The sequence below is a fragment of the Genypterus blacodes genome, unplaced genomic scaffold (assembly GCF_046128005.1).
Source record: "Genypterus blacodes isolate CSIRO-AG114 ecotype Tasmania unplaced genomic scaffold, CSIRO-AGI_Gbla_v1 ptg000008l_1, whole genome shotgun sequence".
Lineage (NCBI taxonomy): Eukaryota > Metazoa > Chordata > Actinopteri > Ophidiiformes > Ophidiidae > Genypterus > Genypterus blacodes.
The window spans coordinates 1,224,789-1,251,229 of NW_027466822.1; the positions used below are offsets into that span (position 1 = coordinate 1,224,789).

General features: G+C 43.2%; 2 protein-coding genes and 1 non-coding gene across 5 annotated transcripts; 1 reads left to right on the top strand and 2 right to left on the bottom strand.

The window, feature by feature from the left end:
- Positions 1–1,730: 1,730 nt before the first annotated feature.
- On the bottom strand, positions 1,731–20,432 carry LOC143004643 (alsin-like). 3 transcript variants are annotated; one of them, XM_076155727.1, is made up of 40 exons: positions 20,333–20,432; positions 18,775–18,977; positions 18,324–18,484; positions 17,978–18,205; positions 17,273–17,490; positions 17,020–17,052; positions 16,728–16,925; positions 16,416–16,519; positions 15,634–15,842; positions 15,201–15,294; positions 14,777–14,925; positions 14,355–14,511; positions 14,043–14,139; positions 13,864–13,941; positions 13,545–13,766; positions 12,911–13,082; positions 12,470–12,665; positions 11,787–11,852; positions 11,461–11,623; positions 11,162–11,293; positions 10,819–10,947; positions 10,578–10,648; positions 10,157–10,223; positions 9,821–9,999; positions 9,430–9,495; positions 8,796–8,894; positions 8,279–8,443; positions 7,903–8,014; positions 6,362–6,439; positions 6,129–6,265; positions 5,839–5,994; positions 5,611–5,725; positions 5,117–5,274; positions 4,620–4,727; positions 4,313–4,495; positions 4,138–4,183; positions 3,813–3,874; positions 3,399–3,548; positions 3,219–3,315; positions 1,731–3,075 (listed from the first exon to the last, which is right to left on the bottom strand). In XM_076155727.1, exons 2-40 carry the CDS (start codon positions 18,792–18,794, stop codon positions 3,037–3,039), a joined length of 4,914 nt encoding a protein of 1,637 aa, XP_076011842.1. In that variant the 5' UTR covers positions 18,795–18,977; positions 20,333–20,432; the 3' UTR covers positions 1,731–3,036. The 3 variants fall into 3 exon arrangements, with proteins under 3 accessions (XP_076011842.1, XP_076011850.1, XP_076011833.1); XM_076155735.1 differs by having other exon boundaries at positions 4,313–4,492; positions 17,273–17,493; XM_076155718.1 differs by having other exon boundaries at positions 17,273–17,493.
- Positions 20,433–21,360: 928 nt separating this feature from the next.
- On the bottom strand, positions 21,361–24,647 carry LOC143005319 (aurora kinase B-like). Its single transcript, XM_076156660.1, has 8 exons — positions 24,491–24,647; positions 23,286–23,367; positions 23,160–23,205; positions 22,864–23,052; positions 22,479–22,617; positions 22,129–22,277; positions 21,866–22,040; positions 21,361–21,594 (listed from the first exon to the last, which is right to left on the bottom strand). Exons 1-8 carry the CDS (start codon positions 24,494–24,496, stop codon positions 21,421–21,423), a joined length of 960 nt encoding a protein of 319 aa, XP_076012775.1. The 5' UTR covers positions 24,497–24,647; the 3' UTR covers positions 21,361–21,420.
- A 456-nt stretch (positions 24,648–25,103) lies between these two features.
- Positions 25,104–25,185, top strand: trnas-aga (transfer RNA serine (anticodon AGA)). The gene has a single exon. It is a non-coding gene; the product is annotated as a tRNA-Ser (tRNA).
- The last annotated feature ends 1,256 nt before the right edge of the window (positions 25,186–26,441 follow it).

Here is a 26,441-nt window from a genome sequence, read left to right on the forward strand (position 1 = left end):
GCTGTCACATTACCTTATTCCAATTCAATCAAAACAGAAGGAAACTTGCTGGCGAGGGATCAGATGAGTAACTGAGTGTTCTCAACTGGCCAAGAGAGGAGCCTCATGGACTGTTTGTGAAGGGGAGCTGATGCTAAGGGTCACTTGTCACATCCACTGGAGTGGGACAGAAATTAGTTTCTGTCCCACTCCAGTGTTGCAGTTTTGTACAACGAATATGTTTGATTAAGATTTGTTACATTGCAAAATCTCCATTCTTCCTGTCTAACAATATCTATATATCTGAAACATTTGCACATTAACTCAAGGTAGGTCAATGTTTTATGCATAAACAATCACAACTCAATCACAAAACTCAAAAGTATTACTTAATAGATATTACCAAATAACTAAATAATACTATATTATTGATGAAGTAAATATATATAACATATTTTCTGCTGCCCACTCTCAACAACGTTTGCCTGCTGTGATGATGTCGGCCTTCTCCAGTCGGTCCTCTCATGCTTTCATGCTATCTATCTATCTATCTATCTATCTATCTATCTATCTATCTATACAGCACTGTGCGGCTGGAAAACACATTTAATCTCTTTCAGGTGAGACATTTTAATTCCAATTAAGGGTGAACTTTTCCATACAGTCTGGACTTTCCCCCTTTGACCAAAACCACAGATAATTGCTATCTTTGCTTTCCGTAGCTCACGGGGACTTTAAACGGTCTAACACAGGTATAATTTCCTTTGTGTAAGTCTTCAAAATGACTGTGGCGCCATCCAGTGGCTGTTCTTGAGAAGTGACAGATCTAATATTATGCTTCTGGCTGCTCCAGTGTCAATTTCCAGTTTCATTTCCTTGTCATCAACCACAAAGTTTGCTCTGTATTGTTGTTTACAGTCTGAAACCCTGGCATCAAAATTTTTTGCATCTAGATATTTTGTGTTTTTCTCAGCCTGTTGTGTACTTTTATTTTATATCTGAGCAGCAACCACTTTTTATGCAAGCTGTGTCAGTATGAAATGGAACTATTGAGGTCTTATCAATCACTTAAGCTCCACTCTGCATAATCCTGACCTCTGTGGCGAGCTCATACATTTGGCAACACAGATCAAGTGGAAATAACCGCCGGAGTTGGAACAGGAGGAAAATATTTTCAAACTATTTCAACATGAAGGAAAGCTTTGCATTGAAATGTAAAACTGTTCATCGTCTCCCTGACAACAGCAACATCAAATCCACTTGACAAAGGTAAGTATGAGGACACTGTCACATTTTCTGAGTTTCAATTTTTAGTTTCTGCATTAAGATCCTGCCGAATCCTGGAATCAAATAATAAACAACAGGAGTCACTTTAGAATTAAATCATGTATTGAATTGTCCTTTTGAACATAAACATTTAACATTATTTTCTATTTATCAAACAATAATCATCCTCATCAACATTCTACATCAGTCTCACAAAACATTTCTTTCTATAAATGTTACAAAAATACAAACTTTGTTAGAAAAACAATCATCTTCAGTGATAAAGTCAGTCAGTCCCACTTGGTGCTGAGGAGACTAAACGCTCGCCTGTCTGCGGTCCTGCCCGTCTGTCTGCGGTCCTGCCCGTCTGTGCGCTTCTGCCCCCCAGCGTGTTCAGGCGTAAAAACTTTGTCAAATTAAAGCAACTAAGATGTTTTTAAAGACGATTTGGGAAAACATGATTTTAGGTGTTTTCAGATTATCAGTAATCTTATCAATAAATGCGTACCATCAGTAGTATAATCTTATGTGTGCAATTAACACGGTAGAGTCAACACCAGTCAGCTAAAACATATAAATACACTCTAATACTCACAACCCCAGCACGCACAACTTTGTCACTGTACCGGCTATGAACACATACGCCTCCTACTGGTGCTGATGAGTATTAGGATTATTTTAGAGGACAAAAGCTCACAGTGCAGCAGAGAATCGTACCAACTACATTATAGCTTAAACTGATACTTAAAAACGCCTCAAATAACATGTGCTTATTTTACTCTGCAGTACTTTTGTGTTTATAGATCATGATAAAACATTTCCCTTTGTTCAACAAGTACCTGTGTGATCTAACAGTTTCTCTTTGATTCGCCCTTCATCATCCTCGGTACCACTGTCAAAGAGTGAAGCTTAAACCAAAAAATATGGCTAAAAACAACTGAGATAACAACAAAATGTATATTGTTAAGGATGTGCACCAAAAATATACAGAATCTACAATAAATAAGACCAAAATGTGTTTTCCTCTTCAATCTGTCTAGTTTGATCGAGATCGTTTGCAGCTCAATGTCGCCCCCTGCTGTACAAGCACAGTGCAGCGCGACAGACTCTTAGGTGGCTTTTTTTCTGCCCTCTTGGATGCAAAAAAGACACATTAAGTCCAAATTCAAGTCATTTTTCCCAACTTAATCTGTTTCTACTGTTCATCTTTATAAACTACATTAAGATAGAAAAATCATTATAATTATTGTTCCCAAATGAGACAGTTTAAGTCTCCAGTTAGAGTAATGTGGGAGGCGATACATACAGTACAGGACACTTTGGTTAAGTCCTTATCAGCAGCTTCAGTTGGAGCAGCAGCTGGAGTTATTTTGTTAGACTGCATATGTTTGTGTTTCATGTACAAAAATTTTAAAAATAAACAAAATATTTCTCTTTTGTTATCCCTGCGGCATCGACAACAAACCAACCCTGAACACAACACATCTGTATGTGTGTATTTTGGTTGTGGTCACATAAGGCAAACCATGCTGCGCCGTGTTGTTGATCTCCCATAAATCCATGAATTGTGTCATACGGTTACATAACAATAGGTTCAAACGTGAATGAGGACTTCCTGTGTTTGATCGAAGCTGGAGGTGCAAAGCCTCTCCATACCTCAGGCACCTAAACTCCCAGCAGCCTCTGTGCAGCCCAGTGGCCACCAGGAGAAACTGGAGGTTTGACTGTTTCTTTTCCGACAGTGAGAAGCTGCTTCAGTACCACTTCCCCTCGCTGCGTGTCACCTTCCTGCTACACGTTTGACTCCTGCTGGATCTGAAAGAAGCAGGCCTGCACACACAGACACACACAGACAAAGACACGGACACACACACACACTTTGATGAGTTTGATTAGTTTTTCCATTGATCATGCTGCACCTGAAAATCAGTTTATAACTGTGTGAGTGTGTATGTGTGTGTGTGTTTTCTAACCTTCAGCGTAGTGAGCATCAGTCCCAGCTCTCCATGCTGAAAATTGGGATCCATCAAATCTTCTATGAGACTCACTTCAGCTCCCAGGTTCCTGATCCTGGTGAGCACAGCAGCAAACACAATCAGTCAGCAGTTACACTCACTGAATGTGTATGTGTGTGTGTGCGTCTGGGAACAAACCTTGCCCTGAGCACCACATAGAGAAAGAGAGGGAACAGGTCGTCCATGCACCACAGGAAGTCACTGTTCAGCATAGGTTTTACTTCCTGGGTCAACTCCTCAAAAGTCCTCTGGATGACCTGGAGCTTATCTGACGGCGTGAAGGTCGTGCTGCGTGTGTGTGTTGGAGACATAAGGTGTTGATTATACATTCACAACAGGTCGATCCCTACATTATTTACCTGGCCCTGTCATGTGACCTGCATGTTATTCTAGGTGACATCAGATTAACAACAGTCTCCAATGAAAATATTGTTCACGTGTCAATATTGACTTTGCATGGAATTCCACTGCATGTCCATAACAGAACAAACTGTATAAGTCATTCATCTGCTCATCACCATATGAGGCGGTGCAGGTGAATCCAGCATCTACCTGATCTGCTGCAGCGTCTCCACGGCAGAAACAAAGCAGGCGTCTCTGCTGCTGGATACGATCTGTGTGTGTGAGAGAGGGAGAGAGAGAGAGACGCTTATAGAGGGCGTTACAAAGATGCAGCTGATCTATACTGTGTGAGTGTGTGTGTGTGTGTGTGTGTGTGTGTGTGTGTGTGTGTGTGTGTGTGTGTGTGTGTTGGTGTCAAAGGAGGCAAAAGAGGAGTAAGGGTGAAGATGACAAGAAGTGAGGAAGAGGATGTGAAGATGAAGGATCTAGCTGGGCCGAAAGAGAGACAGGATGGAGAAAAGAATTGACCTCTGACCTGCTTTTTTTCACCCAGAACTGACATGGACATCGGCCAGAATTTCCTACCAAACAGAAAAAAATGAAATAACTTTATAAATGATGGTTAAACAAAATGACAACAAAAATGAACTAAATTCAACAACAAACAACTGAGAAGGTTAAAAGGTCATATTTGTATTTCCTATACTCACTCCTTCACTCCCAGGGAGCTGAGCAGTGATTGGTCGGGCAGTTTGTTGAGTCGCAGGATGCGTTCCCAGTACTGCACCTCCTCCTGCTCCTCCTGCAGACAGTAGAGGGTGAAGAGGGGTGGATACAGCCGAGGAAGGAGCAGAGGGAGGAGCAGAGAGGAGCAGCTAACCACCACAACCCTGCTGGAGTGCAGAGCAGAGGAGGAGGAAGAGGAAGAGAAAGGAGCGGAAAGGCAGAGAACACAACTCAAACACACTGCACCGACATGGTTACTTTCTGTATGTGTGTGTGTGTGCTGAGTCCTACCACTGCTCCGCTGTGTTATGTTTGTTGGTATTGTGGGCATTGGATGATGGTAATGCAGGGGTGTTGGTGAGAACGACGCCCTCATCTGGTAACCCTGAAAACAGAAATCTGCAGGAAGAATTAAAAAGAGCAAATAAGACAAGATCCAGTGGAAAAGAGAAAATACAATATAAATGGGAACAAATGTTGTGTTAAACCTTTGGGTGGAAGATTTAAAATCTATAAATTAAAAAAGAAATTTGAAATCACATTTTCTATGTCGCCTCTACTACTGGTGTAAAACTATTATCTGCACTTTGATCCCTCTGTGGATGGCACATGTAAAGTAGAATTGTTGTAAACAAGGTGTGAATGCTTCGAGTGTTGCAGTAGCTTAGACATCGGCAGGTTGAATAAAGGAAAAAATGTGGAGTATCTGAGAATTCTTGCTCTGCCTGACCTTTAACCTCTTTAGTGAAGCAGTGAACACACAGAGTGAATTGAAGGTTTGAAGCTACCTGACCACAGTGAAGAAATGCTTGAGGTAGGCCTGGATCTCCTGGACAGCCTGCTTAAGCAGCCTGCGGTTGGATCCCACACCTACGAAGGTCATCCTGTAGACTGTCACCAATGTCTCCATCAGCCAGCCCAGAGGGTGGAGGGGCGTCTCACAAGCCTGACACACAAACAAACACAGACACACCAACGACAACACTGAATACTGACAGGTACCGACTAAACAAACAAACTGTAAAAGTGGCGGTAAACATCTGTCACTGTTCATGCTTGTTTGCTGATCCACAGGCCATAAATATCAAAACTAACTAACTTCAATTAACTTTACAGATTTAGGCCCTATCTTAACAAAATTACATTACAGACACCCTTAACATTGCCCCTTATTTATGTCACGTTATTAATGTATTTTGTTTCATTTTTGATTGATGCAGGCTATCAGGCTTTCAGCCGTTTGGAGACTTGAAGAGAAGGATAAATGCTCGTCACTTGTTACCTTGGTAAGGTATCTTCGTATGTTCTCGTAGTTTGTGGCAGTGACTGGTTCTTCATGCTGAGGAATACACTCCAAACTTTCCAACAGTTTGGTGTGAGACCTACTGAGGTCTGTGCTGCACACACAAACACACAGAATAGACACGGGATTTAGGTTTGCATTGTGTATTTTGACATAAAGTATAAATATACAGTGTATGCTTTACAGCGCGGTCGTGTGTGTGTCTACCTGTGTTGCCGTGCAGATGCTATGGCGATGGCGATGTTGTCCCAGGCTGTGCTCCTCTCTCCTCTCCCCACAGCACTGCAGCCTAGCCGACTCCAACATTCATCAAACACACAAATCCACCTCTGATCTGCAGTCACGACATACTGACCCAACCGGCTGCAAACACACACACACACCGACAAAAACAGAAATATACAATCAGAACCATTTGTAGTGTGAGGCAGCAATCTGTTGTACAGTGAAATCTGCTACTCTGCATATGAAATGAAGCTGTCAGACATGATACTCACAGCAGACTGGTTCTGTCTTTGTTTTCAGGCTCATCAGGAGGTGGTTTGAAGTACGTTCCAATTACCTTCAGCCCTGCAGCCCATTCTCCACTGAACTGGCCCTCTAAAGAGTCACCGTTAGCCAGGGACAGAAGACCCTAGAAGGGAAAATGGAACGTTAAATTTCCAGCACACGGCTACATCTCTTCTGTGTAGTCAACAACCAAGACAACCGAGACAAAGATGCTCTTCACCTTCCCGTTAACAGCCCAGTCATCAGAAAACTCCCCATGGAAAGCTGTGTCATCCTCTGACACCAACAGACCTGCACCCTGAGAACACACAGCACATCCCACACACACACACACACAAAGGCCATTTTAGATATGATGGTGATGGTGATGATGATGATGGTTAGGGCAGTGCCAATATTTTGTATCAGTCAGTATGTTTACATGCAGAATATCGTGTAAAAGTTAATCTATTTAAGTAATTCAATTCAAAAAGTGTAACTCTCAAGTATTTTAGATTCATTCCCAAAAAGTGAAATATTTGAACCCTTTATTTGTTTTAGTTTTGATGATCATGGCTTACAGCTCATGAAAACCCCAAATCCATTATCTCATTAAATGTTAATATTGTGAAAAAGTTCAATACTTAGACTCACGGTGTCAAACTCTAATCCACTAATTAATTTAAATCACCTGCAATGGTTTCCTGTACCTTTAAATTCACTAAGAATTTGGGGGAGCTTCACAAGGAGTGGACTGAGGCTGGAGTCAGTACATCAAGAGCCATCACGCACAGACTTGTCCAGGAAATGGGCTACAACTGACGCATTCCTCGTGTCAAGCCACTTCTGAACCAGAGACAACTTCAGAAGCGTCTTACCTGGGCTAAGAAAAAGGAACTGTTGCCCAGTCGTCCAAAGTCCTTACATTTTGCATTTCATTTGGAAATCAAGGTGTGACTCAAAGAGTGGAGAGGCTCATAATCTAAGTTGCTTGAAGTCCAGTGTGAAGTTTCCACAGTCAGTGATGATTTAGGGTGCCATGTCATCTGATGGTTTTGGTCCACTGTCAACGCAGCCGTCTACCAGGAAATGTTAGAGCACTTCATGCTTCCGTCTGCTGACAAGTTACGGAGATGCTGGTTTCATTTTCCAGCAGGACTTGGCCCCTGCCCACACTGCCAAAAGTACCAATAAGTGGTATAATGGCCATGGTTTTACTGTGCTTGATTGGCCAGCAAACTCGCCTGACCTGAACCCCATCTACGGGGTATTGTCAAGAGGAAGATTTATTTCCATTGGCCGTATATAATATTAAACTTTTCTGAGATACTGAATTTGAGTTTTTGGAATGAGCTGTAAGCCATACAGAATTACATCAAATAAAGGCTTGAAATGTTTCACTTTGTGTGTAATGAATCTAAAATATATGAGTTTCGCTTTTTGAATTGAATTACTGAAATAAATGAACTTTTCAACAATATTCTAATTGATTGAGATGCATCTGTAAACACAGGGGAGGGCGGAGTCCTATTGATTGATTGATTGATTGTATGCATGTACGGTAGCATGTAGTATATGGCTTGACCCAATTTCAAATTTTAATCGGAATAAGGACAAAACACTTTGTACTGAGAGAGATAAACTGTATTTCCCTTGGGAGTTAGCATATTGTAAGACTTGTGCCAACATAGTGTCTGATGTTACATTTGCAAAGTCAAGACCAGGTTGAAGCATCCCTGCTGTACGTCTCAGTACGAAGTGAACCCTTATTTTTGTACTTACAACCATCTTGTTGTCTTTGAAGCTCCCCTCGTAGTAAACGCCATACTGGGTGACAACCACAGCGCTGCCGTGCCGCTGGTCATCCAGCCACAGGCCCATGTACTTCTCACCTCTGGAGAAAAACAAACGAGGGCAGGACTCATGCCAGCAGTTTGTCTTTGGTAAATACATATGTACCTTCATTTTAGTCTCTAGTCTCTCAAAGGTGTAAATTCCTTCATTAGAAAGTCTTTGGACATGTGGTTTATGCTTTATGTTTGGTCAAAAGAAGGAATCAAAATGAAAGCTTTGAGGATAATAAGAAGCATTTTTAAGTCAGACTTCTTAAACATGAAAGCTCCTTGTATTTGATTTGCCACAGGAACATGAATCCAACCTTGTGATGTCATCGTAGACTCCATATCCTGTCTTCTTGTCATGGACCCACTGGCCGATGAAAACACTGGAGGACGTCCTGGCCAGCTTACCAGAGCTCAGCATGCCGTAACCATGACGCTGGCCATCATAAAAACAGCCCTCGTAGACTTCTCCACTGGCATACCTGTTTGGACACGCTCACACACATAAACACACTGTCCAAAGAGCAAAGCACTATAATTATAGGACAATGGGTTAAACTGCCAGTGAAGTCAGAAAATACAATGCTGTGACGAAGCAGCAAGATCAAAAAGTAAATGAAGATGACTTTAAGACTGTTGATCCAGACTTATACTACATGATGCTGACTTAAACGTAAAAATGGTTAACAGCATCTGCATTTATTCAACATTTGATATGAGCTAAGATAATTCAAATCAGAAGACAAAGCTCAGTATGCATTTTCCATTTCAAAGTTTACGCGAAAACATTGAAAATACAATTTCAAAGTCAGAAAGTAGTAACAGTGTACTGACTTGTACTTGCCAAAACCACGGATCTTGCCGTCTCTCCACTGCCCCGAGTAGCTGTCTGCTTTATTCAGCACTTTGTTAGGCACTAAACACTCCCCATAGCTAAAAGAAAAGACAAACACACAGCTTTTGTAATTGTTGAACAAGTAAAATCAGCAGCTTCTTTCTGATTCAGCACCATTACGTTTTACTGAACATCCCATCGGTTTAGTCTGTGTACAATGACTTCAGAGGAGCAGAATGTGTGTTTAAGGCAGTAAAATATGTCTTGATCAGCGATCAAAGGCAAAACATCTGAATCAGTTCCACAGTTGAGTCAGGTCACATGATTAATGTAGCCTTACTTCTTATTTCCCATGCCCCTTTTCAGTCGTTGCCATATAAAATAGCCCTGATCAAAGACTGGAGCCTGGATGTCTGAATGGAAACTTAAAGCTGATTTCAGAGTCTCCATCTGAGTGAGCCAAGTCATTATTCTGAACTGTACAAAAAGTATAAGCAAGTCTTGAAATGATCCTCCAGCTATTTTTTATTATCTCTAGTATTCCCAAAACTGTACTTTATTACTGGAAATCAACATTTGTTGTGAAACAAGTTACTGTCAGAAGCTCAGGACTGTATAAAGTTGATGTCTGACCCGTCCTCTTGTCCGTTCTTGAAGTTCCCGCAGTAGGTTCGCCCATCTGGCCACTTCATGGTTCCTCTGCAAAGGACAACACGTTTCACTACAAGATAAGAGGAACTCACGACATGACAACCAGGTCTGAGGTCTTTAAGGTTTGGACTTCACCACACAGGAAATGCTCTACATGGGTCTCACTAACCGCTCACTTGATAGCATCGCTCACTTCATTCAGATACCTTAACAGCTGAATCGTTCTATAACACACACACAGCTCCATTACATCCCAAAAGTGTCATCATTTCAGGTCTATTCAGACTTAAAAAAAGTAATTTTCGAAAAGGAACCCTTCCACTGGGTTAGCACGTGTCATTGATGTCACACACACGCACACACACATTCTAACCTGCCATGAACCCGTCCAGCCAGCCAGCCTCCTGTGTACTTTGCATCTTTGAATCGTCCTTCTCCAGTGAAGGCGTATGAGGCCATGCGAGAGATTGCCGTCGTCCCTGGCGATGACCCCTGACCTCCACCACCCAGCACCTGATCCACTGCCTGGTTAAGAGCACGCAGCCACTTGTTCTAGAGAAAAAGAGTGGAGGGAGAGAGAGAGAGAGACAGAGAGACAGAGAGAGAGAGAGAGAGACACACATTACACTTACATCTCACATTTGTGTAATTTACTGCATCAAACCTCTCAGATGATATAAAAAAGAAGAGCGTAAAGCAGAAACCTCACCTTCTCCTGTGGGGTTGAGGCCACCACAGTAAAACTCTCCTCAGGACATGTGATTTTCATGGCATGGCTGAAAACACATTCACAACAAGAAAGTACTCTAAGAATACACAAAGACTTAAAACATGCATGACTGTGTACTTTAACTTTATAATCTGACTCCTTGATTTGAAGGTGACAGTACCATCCTGAGTCACCATCATAACTATCCAGTGGTGAACACAGGACAAGCTAAATGGTTGTCTATGGGCTAAAACTACTGTTAACTTTAAAATGATGATCTGGATCCACCACAAAATGTATTGTGTCAGAATATGATGATCAATACAAATCTGTAAATACTGAGTGGGCACCATGATAAGCAGATACATAAGCTGTAATCATACCAACAGTAAATAAAAGGTTGATTTCTGAGTGAACTCACAGTCCACTGCTGCTGTCAGTCACTGGTTTCACCCACAGAGAGCTGAGGGGGTAGATATGATGTGTGGACGACTACAGAGAAAAATAAAAAACCACATGACCAAACATCAAACTGTCTCATGCTGTATGTGTGTGTGTGTGACTGTAAAGTAAAAAGGAAGTGGATATGTGCTTTCATTTTGTGGTTTGAAGGTCACCTTTAAGAAATGATGCATATGTTATTAATCTGTGTGTGTGTGTACCTGTGTGTGCACCAGTGCATCGTTGAACAGGATGAACCAGTGGTTGGAGAACCGTCCAGCGTTCTGCAGTGTGAGAGATCTGTTGCTGCTTTCACACAGAACACGGCGCTGTGGTAGACGCAGAATCTCCTGAGACACACACACACACACACACACACACACACACACACACACACACACACACACACACACACACACACACACACACACACACACACACACACACACAGTTATGACGTGCATGTCAAAAATTGGGGTGTGGTCATTCTTCTGTCTGTGAGAGATAATTTCCTCAACTTTTACAATCTCCCCTGAGACTAGCGCAGTAATAAATTGTTCTCACGGTAGTTTTTCCTGAGTGAGCTTGCCAGAAGGCGAAGGTGATTTCAGCCTCCTTCATCCTCCTCAACTGGGACGATGACAGAGACTCGTACTGACAAAAGCCCTGATGGAGGGACAGATACTCGGTAGTTTTCTGAGAGACAGAGAGAGAGAGACAGAGAGAGAGAGAGAGAGAGAGAGAGAGAGAGAGAGAGAGAGAGAGAGAGAGAGAGAGAGAGAGAGAGAGAGAATATATACATAACTCATCGATATACAACTTGACGGAGTGTGAACAAAGAGTCAGCTGGGAGAGCCGCTCACCACGTCATAGCAGGCTTCTGTTTTGAGCAGCACGCGGCTGTACTGGTGCAGCTGCTGCAGCGGTTGGTACAGCAAGGAAACCAGGTCAGCAGGAGCATCAGCAGAGGCCGAACCATCATATGTCAGCTGGGCAAACCAGGACTGCTGAGGTCCTAAACAGTCACTACAGAGACAGACAAAAAGAGAGAGAGAGAGAGACAGACAAAGAGAGAGAGAGAGAGAGAGAGAGAGAGAGAGAGAGAGAGAGAGAGAGTCACACTCATCATCATATTTCTTGAAACAGTAGGTCAAATGTAGGCGAGTGGCTGAGGTCATTGGAGGCCTACAGTGCAACTTTGTTAAGGGACTGGAATCCACCCATCACCTGGAAGTTACCAACAGCAGAACAATATCTAGACAGAGAGAGAGAGAGAAAGAGAGAGAGAGAGAGAGAGAGAGAGAGGAAATCATGTTAGAGCCAAAGATTTACTAGATTGATAAGTAATTCATTTAAGGTTCATATTATTCTTAGATGATTTCATTAGTAAGTAATAAATGTGACATCATTGCTGTAACTTTGTTGGTTTAATGACCCCACTATTGCTTGTATGTCAGTAGCTTCAGAGGCCGTTGCTGTTGTAAGCGAGTTTTTGATTGTGTTACTACGATGTTTCTTAATAGTATTTCTGGGAAATTGTATTGATTGTTAAAGTTGATTCATGTTTCTTGACCTCATCAATAATGAGTGGTTTTGGGGAAATTTCTCAGCCAGAATGAGGAATATGAAAACAAAAGAGGAACAATACGTAAAACAAACCTCACGAAAACAGAAATGAAAGCATGAAGAGCAACGGATCAAAGAAATCGCAACACATCAATTGAAAATATCCACGCAAGGACTCAGCGGAAAGTCAGCGAAAGTCGTGTGGTAGCTTCATATGTCCTTATTGCAGTGGTTCCCAAGCTTTTTCTTTCTGGGAACCACTGCCTTATTGTATTACAAAGCACTGAGTGGTTGAATGAATCTTACTCTTTATATGTGTTCACAAAGTGCTCCGTGTGCATCAGCAGGGCCAAGGAGGTGACATCACGACCCTGCACACCTCGCAGGAAGCTGCTGAGGGACGCGGAGTGTCGACCGATCAGGGCGGTCAGACGGACAAAGCTCTCACAAAGAGAGAAGAAGCGAAGAGCGCACGACTCGCCCAGCGATGTGTAAATGTTCTCTGTGGGCACAAACACACGGTGACTTATTTACACACTCACACATGTGTGAAGAACAGAAATGCTACATTCATTTACAGAACATTTACACACATTTGCCACATTTGTTTGCCTAATTTAAATCAAAAAAGAGGATTAAATACACTAAAGAGATCAGTATTTAACTGTTTAACGCGACAAACACGATACATGAGGTCAGGAAACAAGGCCGGCGTTGGTATGAATTGGCCTTCAGATGTGAGCTGACCTTTGTTGCGTAATGGAGTGAGGAGGAGCTTCCCCACGCTGCTCAGCCAGCAGTAGAAGCGTCTCTCCCTGGACGCCAGCTCGTGGATGGCGGAGATGAAACCCATGATGTTGTGGTCTGACAGTGCAGCACAGCTCTGACCGCCACTGCAAACGCTGCTGATGTAACCCATCTACACACACACACACACACACACACACACACACACACACACACACACACACACACACACACACACACACACACAACACTGTCTACTTAGTTCTGTTTATTTGAACACGGTAAGAGATGTACTATATACTGCACTGGTAGCTGTCAATGGCTGCTGCTATGCGTCACTTTTGCTATAATAAACTCTTCAGGATCACTGCGCACCTATATTATCCTACAGCCCTTTTCCAAATACAATAACATCACGGGTCATGTGATGTTTTGTTCAGGCTCAACAACGTGTCAGCAATGTTTGCTTATCTCCAGTCACATACTGCTTGTTGTATGTGACTTCCCTAAATCAATCAGTAATCGTTCACAACTACGTCCAGTGAGGAGGGAGTGTGTGAGACTAAACTGAAACTTTGTAACTTCCTTGAACTACTGAACGATGCTCATAAGTATGAACCAAAACAGTACTAACATCCATGCAGAATGGCAGCAACATGGGTCTGACATCATCCAGCCTGCTGGGGGACCTCTGGCTTTGACCCGGCAATGACCTCTGGCTCTGTATTGACCCTGGATGCGGCCCCTGCTGCTGGCCACAGTAGAATAAGATCGGCTGGACACAGTCTCCATCGGACAAGAACAGGGAGTGACTCTGACCGCCGCACACGTCCCACACTCGGACACCATCAGACAGCTACGGAGGCCCATCAGGGACAAAACACACCAATACTGTTAGGACTTTTACTGATGAATAAGATAAACATCTGGAAGAACAGATGAAGGTTCTGCACCTTCGCCAGATGAGGCACAAGAACAGGATTGTTGTCATGGCCGAGCTGTCCACACAGGTTGCTGCCCCAAGAATACACCTACAACACAAAGCAGTAATTACACACACAATTAGCGTATCCATGCGAGTGTGTGTTTGTGTATACACGCTTGGTTACGCTTATTTAACACGCTTGGTTACCTGACACAGAGCGGTGAGGGCGAGTGAATGGTGAGACCCTGCTGCAACTTTGATCACTTCCTCTCCTGTCAATCTCTTGATGCACAAAGGCTGAAGTCTGGACACACAAACACACACACAAATACAAACACACACACAAACTGAGTCAAGGTCTTTTAGTCATTTCAAAACTTTCTTCCGCACATAGCTGGACAGTCTGCACTACCAAAGGCTTGTTATTGTTGCTTTCGTGTGTTGACAGGAGAATATCTCTTCAGCCCCTGTGAGTGTTTGAGTGTGTTAGCGTGTGTGTGTATATGTCTATGTCTAGACCTGGCGAGCTGGTCTCCGTGGCCCAGCTGACCCTCTGTCCCGCGGCCCCAGCTCCACACCTCCGTCTCCAGTGCTGGCAGCCCATCAGCAGCCTCCTCCAGGATCCGACCGGCAGAGGACGACCTGCAGTCCTTCAGGCGCCGCCCGCATGGGGACCCTGTAAATAAAAAAGCCACATTATAGTAATTACCTAATAGTGTCGCCTTACATGTGATTGCGTTGGTCTACACACTCTTCAGTCGGTAGATCAGAGTAGAGACGGAGGGGTAAGATTGAGTGAGATCATTGAGTGATGCCTGCTGAAGAACATTCCTCAGACTGCACAAATATTGACTCTTGACTGTACTCCATTGTTATACACACACACACACACACACACACTTCCTAGCACAGTCGGGTCATTCACACCACATATTCTCTACCATAGGTGGGTGTTCCAGGTAGAGAGAGTCTCCTGTTTGCTGCCTGGTTTATATCAATCGGACTGGAGATCTTGCGCTCCCCTTCCAGACAAACACGAACCTCCTCCACACACACTGCGGGTAAATAGTGTCCAGACACGCCACTGCTCCTGTAAAAGAGAAGGTCAAAGATCAGAGAGGAAATAGGTTAATCTAGATTTGAACGTAAGTGGATTTTAGATTTATTTTTACTGCTTTAACAGACACTCCACTTTACTTTCAAATTGGTTTTAGCGATTGGCAAGATATTTAAATGTAAAAGTGATAAACAGCAGCTTGTCATTAAGCTCTATGTAATAAGTACACAAATGCTTTTATGTACTTATTAATTAATGAAAATTCAAGTTCTAAATCGGGGGTTCATGTGAAGTTAACATGATCTTACTCATTGATTTGTCTCTTAACTGGGGATTCATCTTTGTAACAAGGAGCAAATTGGTCCACTGAGACTTCAGATGTGGAGGAGAGACAGCTTTCATCTGGAGAGACAAGGGGAGATGAGGGAAGAATTTGGAGACAAAGAGCAAATAGCAAGGAAAAGAACAAAATGAAAGCAGCATTAAAGCTAGAGGGGAGGAAGTAAGGAACAAGGGAGTGAGTGAATGAAAGGAGAAAGAAACCTGCAAATGAGCCAAAAAAAGAATGGAAGAACGGAATACAGAAGTGAAAGAAGAAATGAGCCACCACCGAAAGACCAAGATGGCAACAGAGAACAAAGAAGAAGGTGACACAACTTTGGATGAAGGTCCTACAGGGAGAAGAAATGAAGGGAAGAAGGCACAAATGATAGAAGCAGATTGAGCAAATTCAATCTGAACCTGAGGTGTGACTGCTCAGCGAGGTGTTGTCTCCCGCTGCTGTGTTGTGATTGATGTCCCTTTCCTCTGTGGACTGGCTGGAGAGTCTCTGGAGGAGAGCCTGAAGCTCCAGCCCGTCAGGAAAGGCCGAATTCCTATTGGTCCTGCGGCCTGAGGAAGACGCAGAGCTGCCGTCTGTCTGTGTATCTCCACCTGCCTCAAACTGGGAACTAAATAAGAGGAAGAGAGGAAGATGTAAAATGTATGTATTTAAGAAGAGGACCATAGAAACACACATTAACTCAGAGGGATCAGATACGACAGAGGAACTTGCCAACTGCCATCATATTAGGGCTGCACAGTTAATCAAGATAAAACCTTGATTTGTTTAAACAAAGTGCTCATGTGATTTGTTTACGCAACCAAAGCTTGCATAGAAACTGAACTCCTGTCATGGAGGGAAAACTCTCCGTGACAGAGAGGAAGATGATGGGAAATAAACACCGACTTGACCCAAGCTTTGGGGCAACTCAGAGGCACAATGGAGAAGCTGGGTCAGGGAGGGTGCACACATGATGACCCCAACATGCCAACCATCTGCCACTACTAACATCAAGGCAAACTTCAAGTATGTGCTGAAACATATGGATAATAACATGTCAACCAGTTATTACTGAATCTGATGATCTGGACTCATCCACTGACTGAAGAACAGCTGATGACAGAGAGACAACTGACACGAGGGAACAGGGGCAGCTACCCATGACCAATAATAAATTAATGAATAAACCAATAAACTGTACTGTATAGAACTTTGACACGGGCTGGATCCAGAGGCAGGGCTGCTGGTGCCCGACTTCCCCGCGGTTTGAAGCCTCCGTCTGGGGCTGCTTCTCCTGGGACAGCCCTGAGAACACACACCAAGGAAGAGGAGGAATCAACCACAACATTTTTATTGAGATATATAACACGTGATTATATCCTGAACGGACCAAACTGAGATTTTTATTATATAATTTCTCATCTCCAAATGGCAAAAAAAAGCATTTGTTAAATTTGCTACCTGGCGTCACAGCCTGGCAATAGGAACCGACCAATACAGGAAACCAAGCTACCTTCCCTGGTGAGACCTCAGGTAGCTCCACCCCGAGTGGACAGTAATGAGTATCATCCACGACAAAAGAATCCTCCGGTGTGAGCAGGTAACGAGGCGACTGGCTCTGCTCCCTCTGCTCAGACGCACGCTGAGTAGTGAAGCTCTGAGGAGGTAAACGCCGTACCAGGGCTAAGCTGTGGAAGGCCCCACAAGCCACCTATGGGAAACACATCAGATACAATAAACAGAATGAAGTATTTATTTAGTAGTAGTTAGTAGTTTGTAGATATTTGCAAGGAAAGAAAACCTACCTGGATCACATGTCTGCCTGCCAGGTGCTCCACCTAAACCCAAGTCATAAAAGTGACATGGTTAGAATGCTTGAAAATTTGTTTAAAATGGGAACTGGCTGTTGTGAGTCATTGTCTCGATCCCAGTATATTCAACTATGACAAAAGGATTGGAGTGTTTTCCTTCATGACGCTGCTAGAAAGCGAGATTGTGACTTCAATTAATTCAATTTAAGATTAAGATGAAGATACTTTATTCTTATCATGTATTTACCTTGTGTGGTTTCCATACAGGAAAGGTGGTGGTGACCAGGCCCAGCTGGCAGCCGCTGCCCCAAGCCCACACCTCATTTTGGGCTGACAAAGCCAGGTTGTGCTCCCGTCCACAGGCCAGATCAATGACTCGCACTGCCACAGGAGGAACCACCTCACTGTCCACCACACTGACCGGACATGGCTCAGCTACAAACACTGGGCCTTTGTCTGCCTGGCCTGCTGATAGGACACACACACACACACAGTGTGTGCCAGTATGAGCCAGAGCACAGCAAACTAGAAGGGACTAAGAGAGCGCATACCTCCACCGAGGACAAGTAGCCCTCCAATAATTAGTCTCAGTGTCGGAATTTAACAGATGAGACCAAGATCATGCCAATCCCCCCACCAACACAGCAACAAACCTTTGATTCTACTATGTTCTGTTCTAAATGTATAGAAAAAAAAGAACTGTTGTTGTAGCTTCACCATCAGGTCAATTGATGTGTTTTTTTTGCACAAGAGGCCAGTGCACATGTTCACCAAGTTTGGCACCCAATTAGAGTAAAACGGTAAAGAATATCAATAACAAGATAACACTTTTGTCTGGCTCAGTCCATACAGTCAACATGTAAAGGTTTGTGACAATTTACTGTTTTCGTGTAGGTAGTAGGAGTGTGTAGACAAGATTTAAGGGAAGGAAACAAGGAAGGGGTGAACCAACCTGTGCTGTACGTGGCCCCGCCCCTCTTGTTCAGCCCACACTGCCCTGCCGAGTTCTCCCCCCACATGTAAACACTGCCCTGCTCAGTCACTGCTCCACAGTGGAAGCTTCCAGCTGCCACACGGACCACAGTCCTCCTCACCAGAGAGATCTCCAACAAGGGGCCCTCCACAGGGACACGCTGGCCATGCCGCCATGACAGCTCCCCGAAGGAATACACTAAACCACCTGGAGGAAAACCACAATGCACAGTCATCTTTGTTACAGGCATAACTATTACTTGGCTATACTGTGTTGTTTATAACAATAGATATACATTTTCAAGCTTCTTTCCACATTCCCTCACCCTGTATCAGCAGGAGACCATGGTGTTCTCCCAGAGCAACCTGCAGAACAGGCTTAGACAGCAGCACTCTGTCTGGGCACAGCTGCACACTGTGGCCCTCAGGTTGCCAGATGTGGAGCAGGCCTCTGTCAGGGGAGGCAAGGTCCTCCTCATCTAAGGGGCTGCAATCAGGTGCACACATGGATTACTACACAAGCCTGGATAAGAACTAAAATTGCAACCTTTACAAGATGACTTTGTGACTTTGGCAAGACCTCAGCTTACACAGTACAACAAAACATTAATTTGAAGACTGAGATGCACACTGGCAACACTGGCCTTTGAACACAACCTTACCAGCCAGCATATTGCTTCTATAATTCAACATAATGGCCACTGAAATAGGATGATGGATGATATGATCAGCAGAGGCACTAACAAAATGTGCGTGTGTGTGTCTGGGTGTGTTTACTTGTCCACTCTGTTCTCCATCAATAAAGACGATCCGGTCCACGGGACAATACAGGCAGCATCATTATGAAGATCTCTCCAACGTCCTCATCGGCCATTCGCTCACAGGAATCATTCAGCTACATTTAACCAAGTGAGGCCTCTCTCTTGTTTTGATGCCCCTGGTTCATCTTCAGTTTCAAGGGGAAGCTTTCTGGTCAACATCTGTTCATGACATAAATGTATAATTACACCATATCATCTTAATGTGGAACAACAGCCAGATTTGTCTGAGATGGAATTCTCACCAACACTTCATAAACATATTGCTGTTCATGCACTGTGCCACATTAATTCCATATTCAGGTACTGATATACGCTTAAACTACAAGATACCTCTGTATATTTCTGTTGAGTCAACTGGTTTAGCTACTTATAAGTAGCTACTAACTTAATTACTTTTCAGAAGCTTGATAGTAGCTCAGCTATTTAGAAAACAGTGTATCTTTTTCAGTAACTTACAAAAGTGCCTATGTGGCTTGCCAAAAGCTACACTGCTACTTATGAGGAGGAGTCAAAGGAGCACAATCATAACTTTCTTCAACACACCTAACAATCACACTGAACTCTAACAGAGCTCCCAACAGCACTACTCCATTGAAAATATCCCAGCATGCATCACTCCTGTCACCTTGCTCGGCATTGAGAAGTTCAGTCAATGCAAATACATTCATCTCAATGCTTCTTCGTTTTTCCACTGATAAAAGTACAAATACTGCTTTCATTGATTTCATGAATGATTTGTAACAAACATAACTGACTGTTTTTGTGTTGTTATAACTATACTCATCTTCAATCATAGAAATCAATGTGTACACTTGATTTAATACACTGCAGAAATAAATACAGTTTTTAGTCATGTAAATATAAATATAAACACATATCCATTTATTCTGGCTATTTGCTCCCAGTATAAAAACAAACCCCTCTAAGATATTTAATATTTACTCTTGGGGTAACTTCAATGTAGGTAGCTACTGTTTCTCAGGAGCTTGTAGTGTAGCTGCAGCTGAACTACTTTAAACCTATGAGCAGATTGAAGCAGGATCACAGCGCTGAGCTTCCTCCACATTGGTCATTATCCAACTCAGCATCGGTTCTATTGATTCTTCATTCCAGTTTTTCCCTTTAGATATCTAAGGATTTTTTTAGCAGAACGACATGCAGTAATCTCTGCGAACATGTGGCTCAGTGGCAAACATGAGCTCGGTCAGGTTTCCGGGCAGCACGCATCGTTCCATACTGACCGTAAAACACTGCCTGTGCTGTGATCACCAAGGACGTTTATCAACAACACGTTCTTTGACACAACTATCGTCACTTTTTGGGCTCTCAACATATTTTTCACTGCGTGGCACTGGCACGCACAGCTATAAACTTACATGAACAAGCTTCGTGCTAAAAGCTAAAGTCGCTCAATTTGCCAACTTTACCGCGTTGTAGTCAGTACAAAACATCTAATATCAAATGATAGAGATTGACATTCCAGATAAGGGTGTGATGTGTCACGGCTCGGTTACCTGCTGACGTCCGATCGAATCAGTGCAGCGCAGGGAAAGCAGAAGTTCTTGCTGTCAGCTGTGTTGTTGTGTTCAGCCCACGGATGGAAGCCGGGCAGGGTCATACACTCTCAAACTACTGCGGTGCCACACCTGTTGCAGCTATGAGCGGCTGAAGAGATCCGCTAGAAACGCGATGAGGTTCCACTCGGAGTATGAAAACATTATCACAAGGAAACCGAACGATGGATTAGACCAGTGGTTCCCAAAGTCCTAAACCCGGCGCGGGATCGGAAGAAGAGCGTATGATCTACATAAGGGGGCGCGAAAGAAAAAGTTTGGGAACCACTGGATTAGACAATGTCAAGTGTCTCTTACGCAGTCCCATGGGGGTCAGTCTTTCTACATAAACTGGGGAATAAAGGGGAAAGGGGAAGAAGAGCTGTTGATCCTGAGGTTCCCGGTGCGATTCCCACCCTAAGTATAAATTGAGGCGTTCATTATATACTGAGGTAATTTTTTTCCTCGTTGAAATCACATAAGTTGCTTAGATATTATTGATTATCAATATTATATCAGCAATGTGAATCATTCTCTAGTCAATGACAATGTTTAAATATAACTTCATATATTTAGCAGCAGTTTTGGAGAGTAGAGAATTGCATATGATTAAAGTAACATTTTAACTACATTTTTCGGTAGCATGCAGGCATATCAACATCATTCACATTTATCATCTTTCATAGGTTAGTACAGTCAACGTAATTGTCATTTTTGTGCAGTTAACCACTGAAATCATTTCAGGCCTCAAATTGAAAGGAATAACCTTTAATTTATAACAATAGTAAACATAACAATAACAGAAAACATGAATGAAATTACAATTTAAACATATTTACAACACATATTTAGGTGTTCATCCTGGAAGACAACAACAAAGAAGAATGAGTTTATTTCATCAAAGAAAGCTGACTTACAACAGAGCCAGACCAATAAATAGATAGTAGTAGTAGTAGTAGTAGTAGTAGTATTAGCTTTACTCACAGAGGCGACTGCCGTGGTAGAGCCTCCATGCTGGAGAAGGGAAAATCAGGCCGGCCAGGCTGGGCTCAGGCTGTCTTGTTGCTGCAGGTGGGGGTCAGGACCCGGCGGGAATTGCCTTTCACCCAAGGGTGGTCGATTACCCTTTGTAATGGGAGACGACCGAGTGGGCTGTGGCGGAGCAGCTTCGAGATGAGGTCCCGTGCTCCATCTGAGACAATTTTGGGGAAGTCCACATCCACCTAGAACAACACGGATCACATTTGGTCATTTAATTAGAAAAATTTGACTTTCACTATAACCATATGCTATGATTATTCAGATATTTCAGTCTATGGATTGTGATTCAACTGCTGCCCTCGTAATCAGAGACCTTTCTGACAGAAAGGTCAACCATGCAATAATTGCACCTGTGACCCAGCTAACTGTTTGCTGTAATGGCTTTGCACAGGTGTCACAACAGCAAAGTTGCATTCAACACGCAAAGAAACCCAGAAAGAGAGAAATCCAAACCTTTGCAATTCTCCTGTACGTCTCTGTCTGGTTAGCAGTTTCAAATGGTGGGTTGCCAACCAAACATTCATAACAGAGGACCCCAATAGACCACAGGTCCACCTTCTCAGTGTGAGTGTGACCCTCAACCATCTCTGGAGGGAGGTAGTCCAGTGTCCCGCACATCGTCCGACGCCTGGGAAAGATTCGGACAAAGATGAGTATGGAACGCAGACAAGAATCAAGAATCACTACCAAATCAGGGGTAGATTTGGTTTGCTTACCTTAGGGAAGGTGCATGGACCGACCAGCCAAAGTCGGCAATTTTCAGCTCCCCGCGATAGCCCAGAAGCAGATTCTCTGGCTTGATGTCCCGATGAATCACTTTCTTGTTGTGGCAGTAGAGCAGAGCATCAGCAATCTCCTCCATGTACTGCAATTGTTAAAACGATTCAAGTTAGAGTGTAAGAAGACATTCACATGTATTACAAGAGTAAGCATCTAACAACAGCATGGTGCCTACAGTGGTACTCACACAGGGAGTTGGAAATTACTTCACAGCCATCAATTGAACACAAGCGCCCTCAAAAACGGCTTAAATTACATATAATAGCATTATACTGTGTATACTTACTGTGGCAGTTCGTTGGTCATCAAATCTCCCACATCTCTGCAGCTCCTTGTACATTTCACCACGTGGTGCATACTCAAGGACCAGGAACACTCGTGTATGGTCATGAAAGTAGTTGTAGAAGCGTAAAATGTTGGGATGCCTGGAGAGAAAGGAGAGATCCTATTTAACGGCAGCCGTACAGTTTCAAAAGCAGAAGTAGAAGGAACTATTAGTTGCCGTTTACAAAAGAAAATCCCCATTTGACTGAGCTGCATGATGGATGAATGTGTTAATTCATTCAAGAAACTGAAACATTCCAAGATGCAGTTCAGTCCTGAATCAGTTAGATCGACATGAGAATATAATAGATGACCCCAAAAAAAAAATCACTATGAAGGACACTAACTTGAGATGGGATTGTATTTCAATCTCCCTCCTGAGTTGATGCTCCACACCCTCGTTCTCCATTTGTGACTTGAACAAAACCTTCAGTGCCACCACAGCTTGCAGCTTCTTCACCCTGGCCATGTAGACGTTGCCATAGTTGCCTTTGCCCAGAGGACGACCAATATCAAAGTCATGTAGGGTAAATTTCCTGATCAAAAGAAGAGGGGCAGATATGTTCTTTGCGTTAAACACTCAAACCACGACAATGCAGACAATTCAAATCGAATGCTAAAGGGAGGAAGGGAAGGCGCTCACCCGACAGCCGGGTTAGAGGACGAGCTGACACACTCTCTCCCAGGACCTAAAAACAACAATACAATTAAAAACAGGCACAGCACCCAGTTGTGTTTGGATAGTGTGCGTGCGTGTATAAAACATTACCTGTGACAGCATTTTGGTCTGCCTGTGGACGTGGGTTCACTAGGAAACACTCTGGGCCTGGAACCATGCTGGGTGCCGTCAACTGATATTTAGGAAAAATATTAAATAAAGAACTTAGTAACCAGTTAGTCACAAACATCCAAATGATTCAATCCAGGTTCTATGAAAAGCAATAACATTCACGAAACAGGATTTAGGAATACTTTGTTGTGATGTTTGGACAGGGGCCTACACAGGGAGCTGTGTGATGTTGTTGTGGGTTGTAAGATCACATTAATAAGGTGGCATATGTTATTATAACACCGAAGTCTGACAATATGCTGTCAGCTTAGCCAGAGATTAGCTTCAGTTAAACTGTAGATTTTTTGTGGTTATCGGTGTGACACATAAGACATTAGACAACAAGACAACAACTATGAGACAACAGCTATGCAAAGAAATAAAAATAAATTAGAAAACACACAAAATTAAATAAATCAAATAAATAAACTAAACTGAATAAAATTAAACGTGCAAGTTGCTAGGGAAACGATGTGGTCAGTGGCAGACCCTGGCCTTGTTAATGAGGCCCACTGCAGAGGGCAAGAAACTGGATTTGTGGCGTGAGGTTTTGGTCCTGATGGACCTCAGCCTCCGGCCAGAGGGGAGGGTTGCAAACAGTTTGTGTCCAGGGTGGGAGGGGTCGGCCACAATCTTGCCTGCCCGCCTCAGGGTCCGAGAGGCGTGCAGGTCCTGGAGGGACGGCAGATTGCAGTCGTTCACCTTCTCCGCACAGCGTATGATGCGAAGCGAACCAGACGGTGATGGAGGAGGTGAGGATGGACTCAATGATGGCAGAGTAGTCTTTGGCAGGCTGAACTTCTTCAGGTGGGCCTATTTGGTGAGGGAGCTGATGTAGAGCTCCCACTTGAGGTCCTGGGAGATGATGGATCCCTTTACATGACTGGAGGTGCAGTCATTGGTGTACAAGGAGAAGAGCAGTGGGGAAAGAACTCAGCCCTGAGGGGAACCTGTGCATGCGTGCATCCGAGACGTGTTTCCCCAGCTTCACGTGCTGCTTCCTGTCAGTCAAGAAGTCTGCGATCCACCTGCAGGTGGAGTCGGGCACGTGAAGCTGGGAGAGCTTGAAAGTTTTTATCGCTGAAATCACGCGGTGTTCTCACCTTCGCTCACTTTGCTTCAGTACTTTAAATAAAAAGGATTACCTGCATTGTGATGAAGAGACGTACGTAAAGTCGTTACGTGGAAAGCACTGTCCTTCTATAGAACTTCAACAGCCGCCAACGTTTTGAAAAGTCTTGTCTTAACCACAGGATCCGGAAGTCGCCAAAATGACGTCATAAAATAAGTAAATATGTTTAGAACTACAAATAAACTTTCCTCTGTTGTTTCTTGTTTTTTCTTTTTTGTTATAACATCCTATGCCCTGATACAACTTCACATCTGACTGTCGATTTAGCATCCGACCAAAACAAATATGTCACACTAACACAGTGCTGCTACGAAGATCATTACGTGATACTGATGGATGTGTTATGCTGTATATACGCTAACCGTATTTCCTTTTTTTGTAAATGTTCAAATGTGTTGTGTACACAGGCCCGTGTGTTTTGTTTGATATATTTTTTCACGTAGTTTGCTAGACAACACGTACATTTGGATTTAAAACATTCGAGGGAAGGAATATCGAGAGAAATCCACGTAGTTATTTCGAGAAATATGTCAGAGGTTAGAAAGATAAAATTAACACACAAGTTTCTCTGGCTGCTTACTGAGATATTGAATATGAAAGTAAAAGTGAGCATCAGCTAGCAAGAAGTTGTCGTGGCCGAGTGGTTAAGGCGATGGACTAGAAATCCATTGGGATCTTCCCGCGCAGGTTCGAATCCTGCCGACAACGCATAACTTTTCTTCTTTTACAAGAGTGTGAAAGATATCTGCGGTAACTGTGATAAGGTAAATATCATTGTTATATTTTCGAGTGGACAAACAACCGCCCCGCCTTGAATTCATTTTTTGCTGTAAAATTCTTTCAGAGCCTCAAATGTATGATGAACAGAAACAACAAAAAATTTGTTTTGAGATATAAAAATGTGTCCTGTTGTCTCTTGTTGAAACACAGTTTTACATGCTAAGGTTGATATACAGTATCTTCAGTTTACTATCAGTTTTTTTGCTCTTTGCTTCGCTCTTGTTTCTGCAGAGTGCAGGTTCACCAGAGGAGGGCGCTGTCACCTCCCCTGCATGTGCAGCCTGGAACTGAGCCTTTGGTGTAAGTACACAGTAGACACACACATACTTCCAGTCTGTCTGCTTGTTCACTGTCCTATATCTGTATAACTGCTTGTGTTTCTTTTGCTTTTATGCATGTTGAATTGTCGCTGCTTTGTTCATTTCTTTGATTTTTCATCCCGTCTTTCATTTGTTTACGACCTCATCTGTTTGTTGCTTGTTTGTTCCTCTGTCCTGGTTACTTTTGCCTTTTTTTGTCGGCTCTCCTTTCATTTCATTTCCTTTCTGATGGCCCCATGTTCGTGATCAGCTCTTGTTTGCCGTTTTAGTGTTTTCTATATAAAAGCATCCAACTGGGTTTGGCTCAGAGTTTTACTGGCTGCAGTCGTAAAACAGAAAAAAAAAAATGAGGGAAGAGGGAGGAGACAGAGCTGTGGAGAGAAGGAGACTTTCATATATTTGCCTTTCCAGAGATGAACACGCACAGAGATGAACTTGTAGCTTTCAAGGACTCGAGTTTCAGTCAGTAGTATCTACTGCCTGCCCTGCAGCGTTTCCTCTTTTTTCCCCTGCAAAACTTGCACACACTCACACAATCCTCTCAGTGTTCAGTTAACATTTTATCCTCGCAGAGAGCCAGGGTCCCTCCTCAATTCCAGAGTAGCTTCCGTAGAGGAATTCTATCTCGTCTTAGTAGTCACAGTAGTCAATGCAACATTGACCTATTTATGTTTGTTGCATTGAGGCTTGAGTCTTTTCCAACTGGATGCAAAAGACCTGAAAACCTGAATACTGAGCAGACAGGGGCTCCAACTTGTTAAGTAAAGTGTGATGTGTGTGTTTATCTGTGTACTTGTCTTTACCTGTTGCTCCAGCGTTAGTCAGGTTGAGTGGAGTACTTGCGAGCAGCTCCTCAAGTTTCCA

Coding starts and splice junctions, on each gene's coding strand:
- LOC143004643 (XM_076155718.1), bottom strand. CDS start 18,794: ATGGAGAACAGAGTGGACAA. Junction 18,485..18,774: donor ATGGAGAACAGAGTGGACAA/GTAAACACACCC, acceptor ACCTGATTGCAG/CCCCTTAGATGAGGAGGACC. Junction 5,275..5,610: donor TACGAAGATACCTTACCAAG/GTAACAAGTGAC, acceptor TTTGTGTGTCAG/GCTTGTGAGACGCCCCTCCA.
- LOC143005319 (XM_076156660.1), bottom strand. Junction 23,206..23,285: donor AGACCAAAATGCTGTCACAG/GTAATGTTTTAT, acceptor TGTTGTTTTTAG/GTCCTGGGAGAGAGTGTGTC. Junction 22,278..22,478: donor ATGACCAACGAACTGCCACA/GTAAGTATACAC, acceptor TAACAATTGCAG/TACATGGAGGAGATTGCTGA.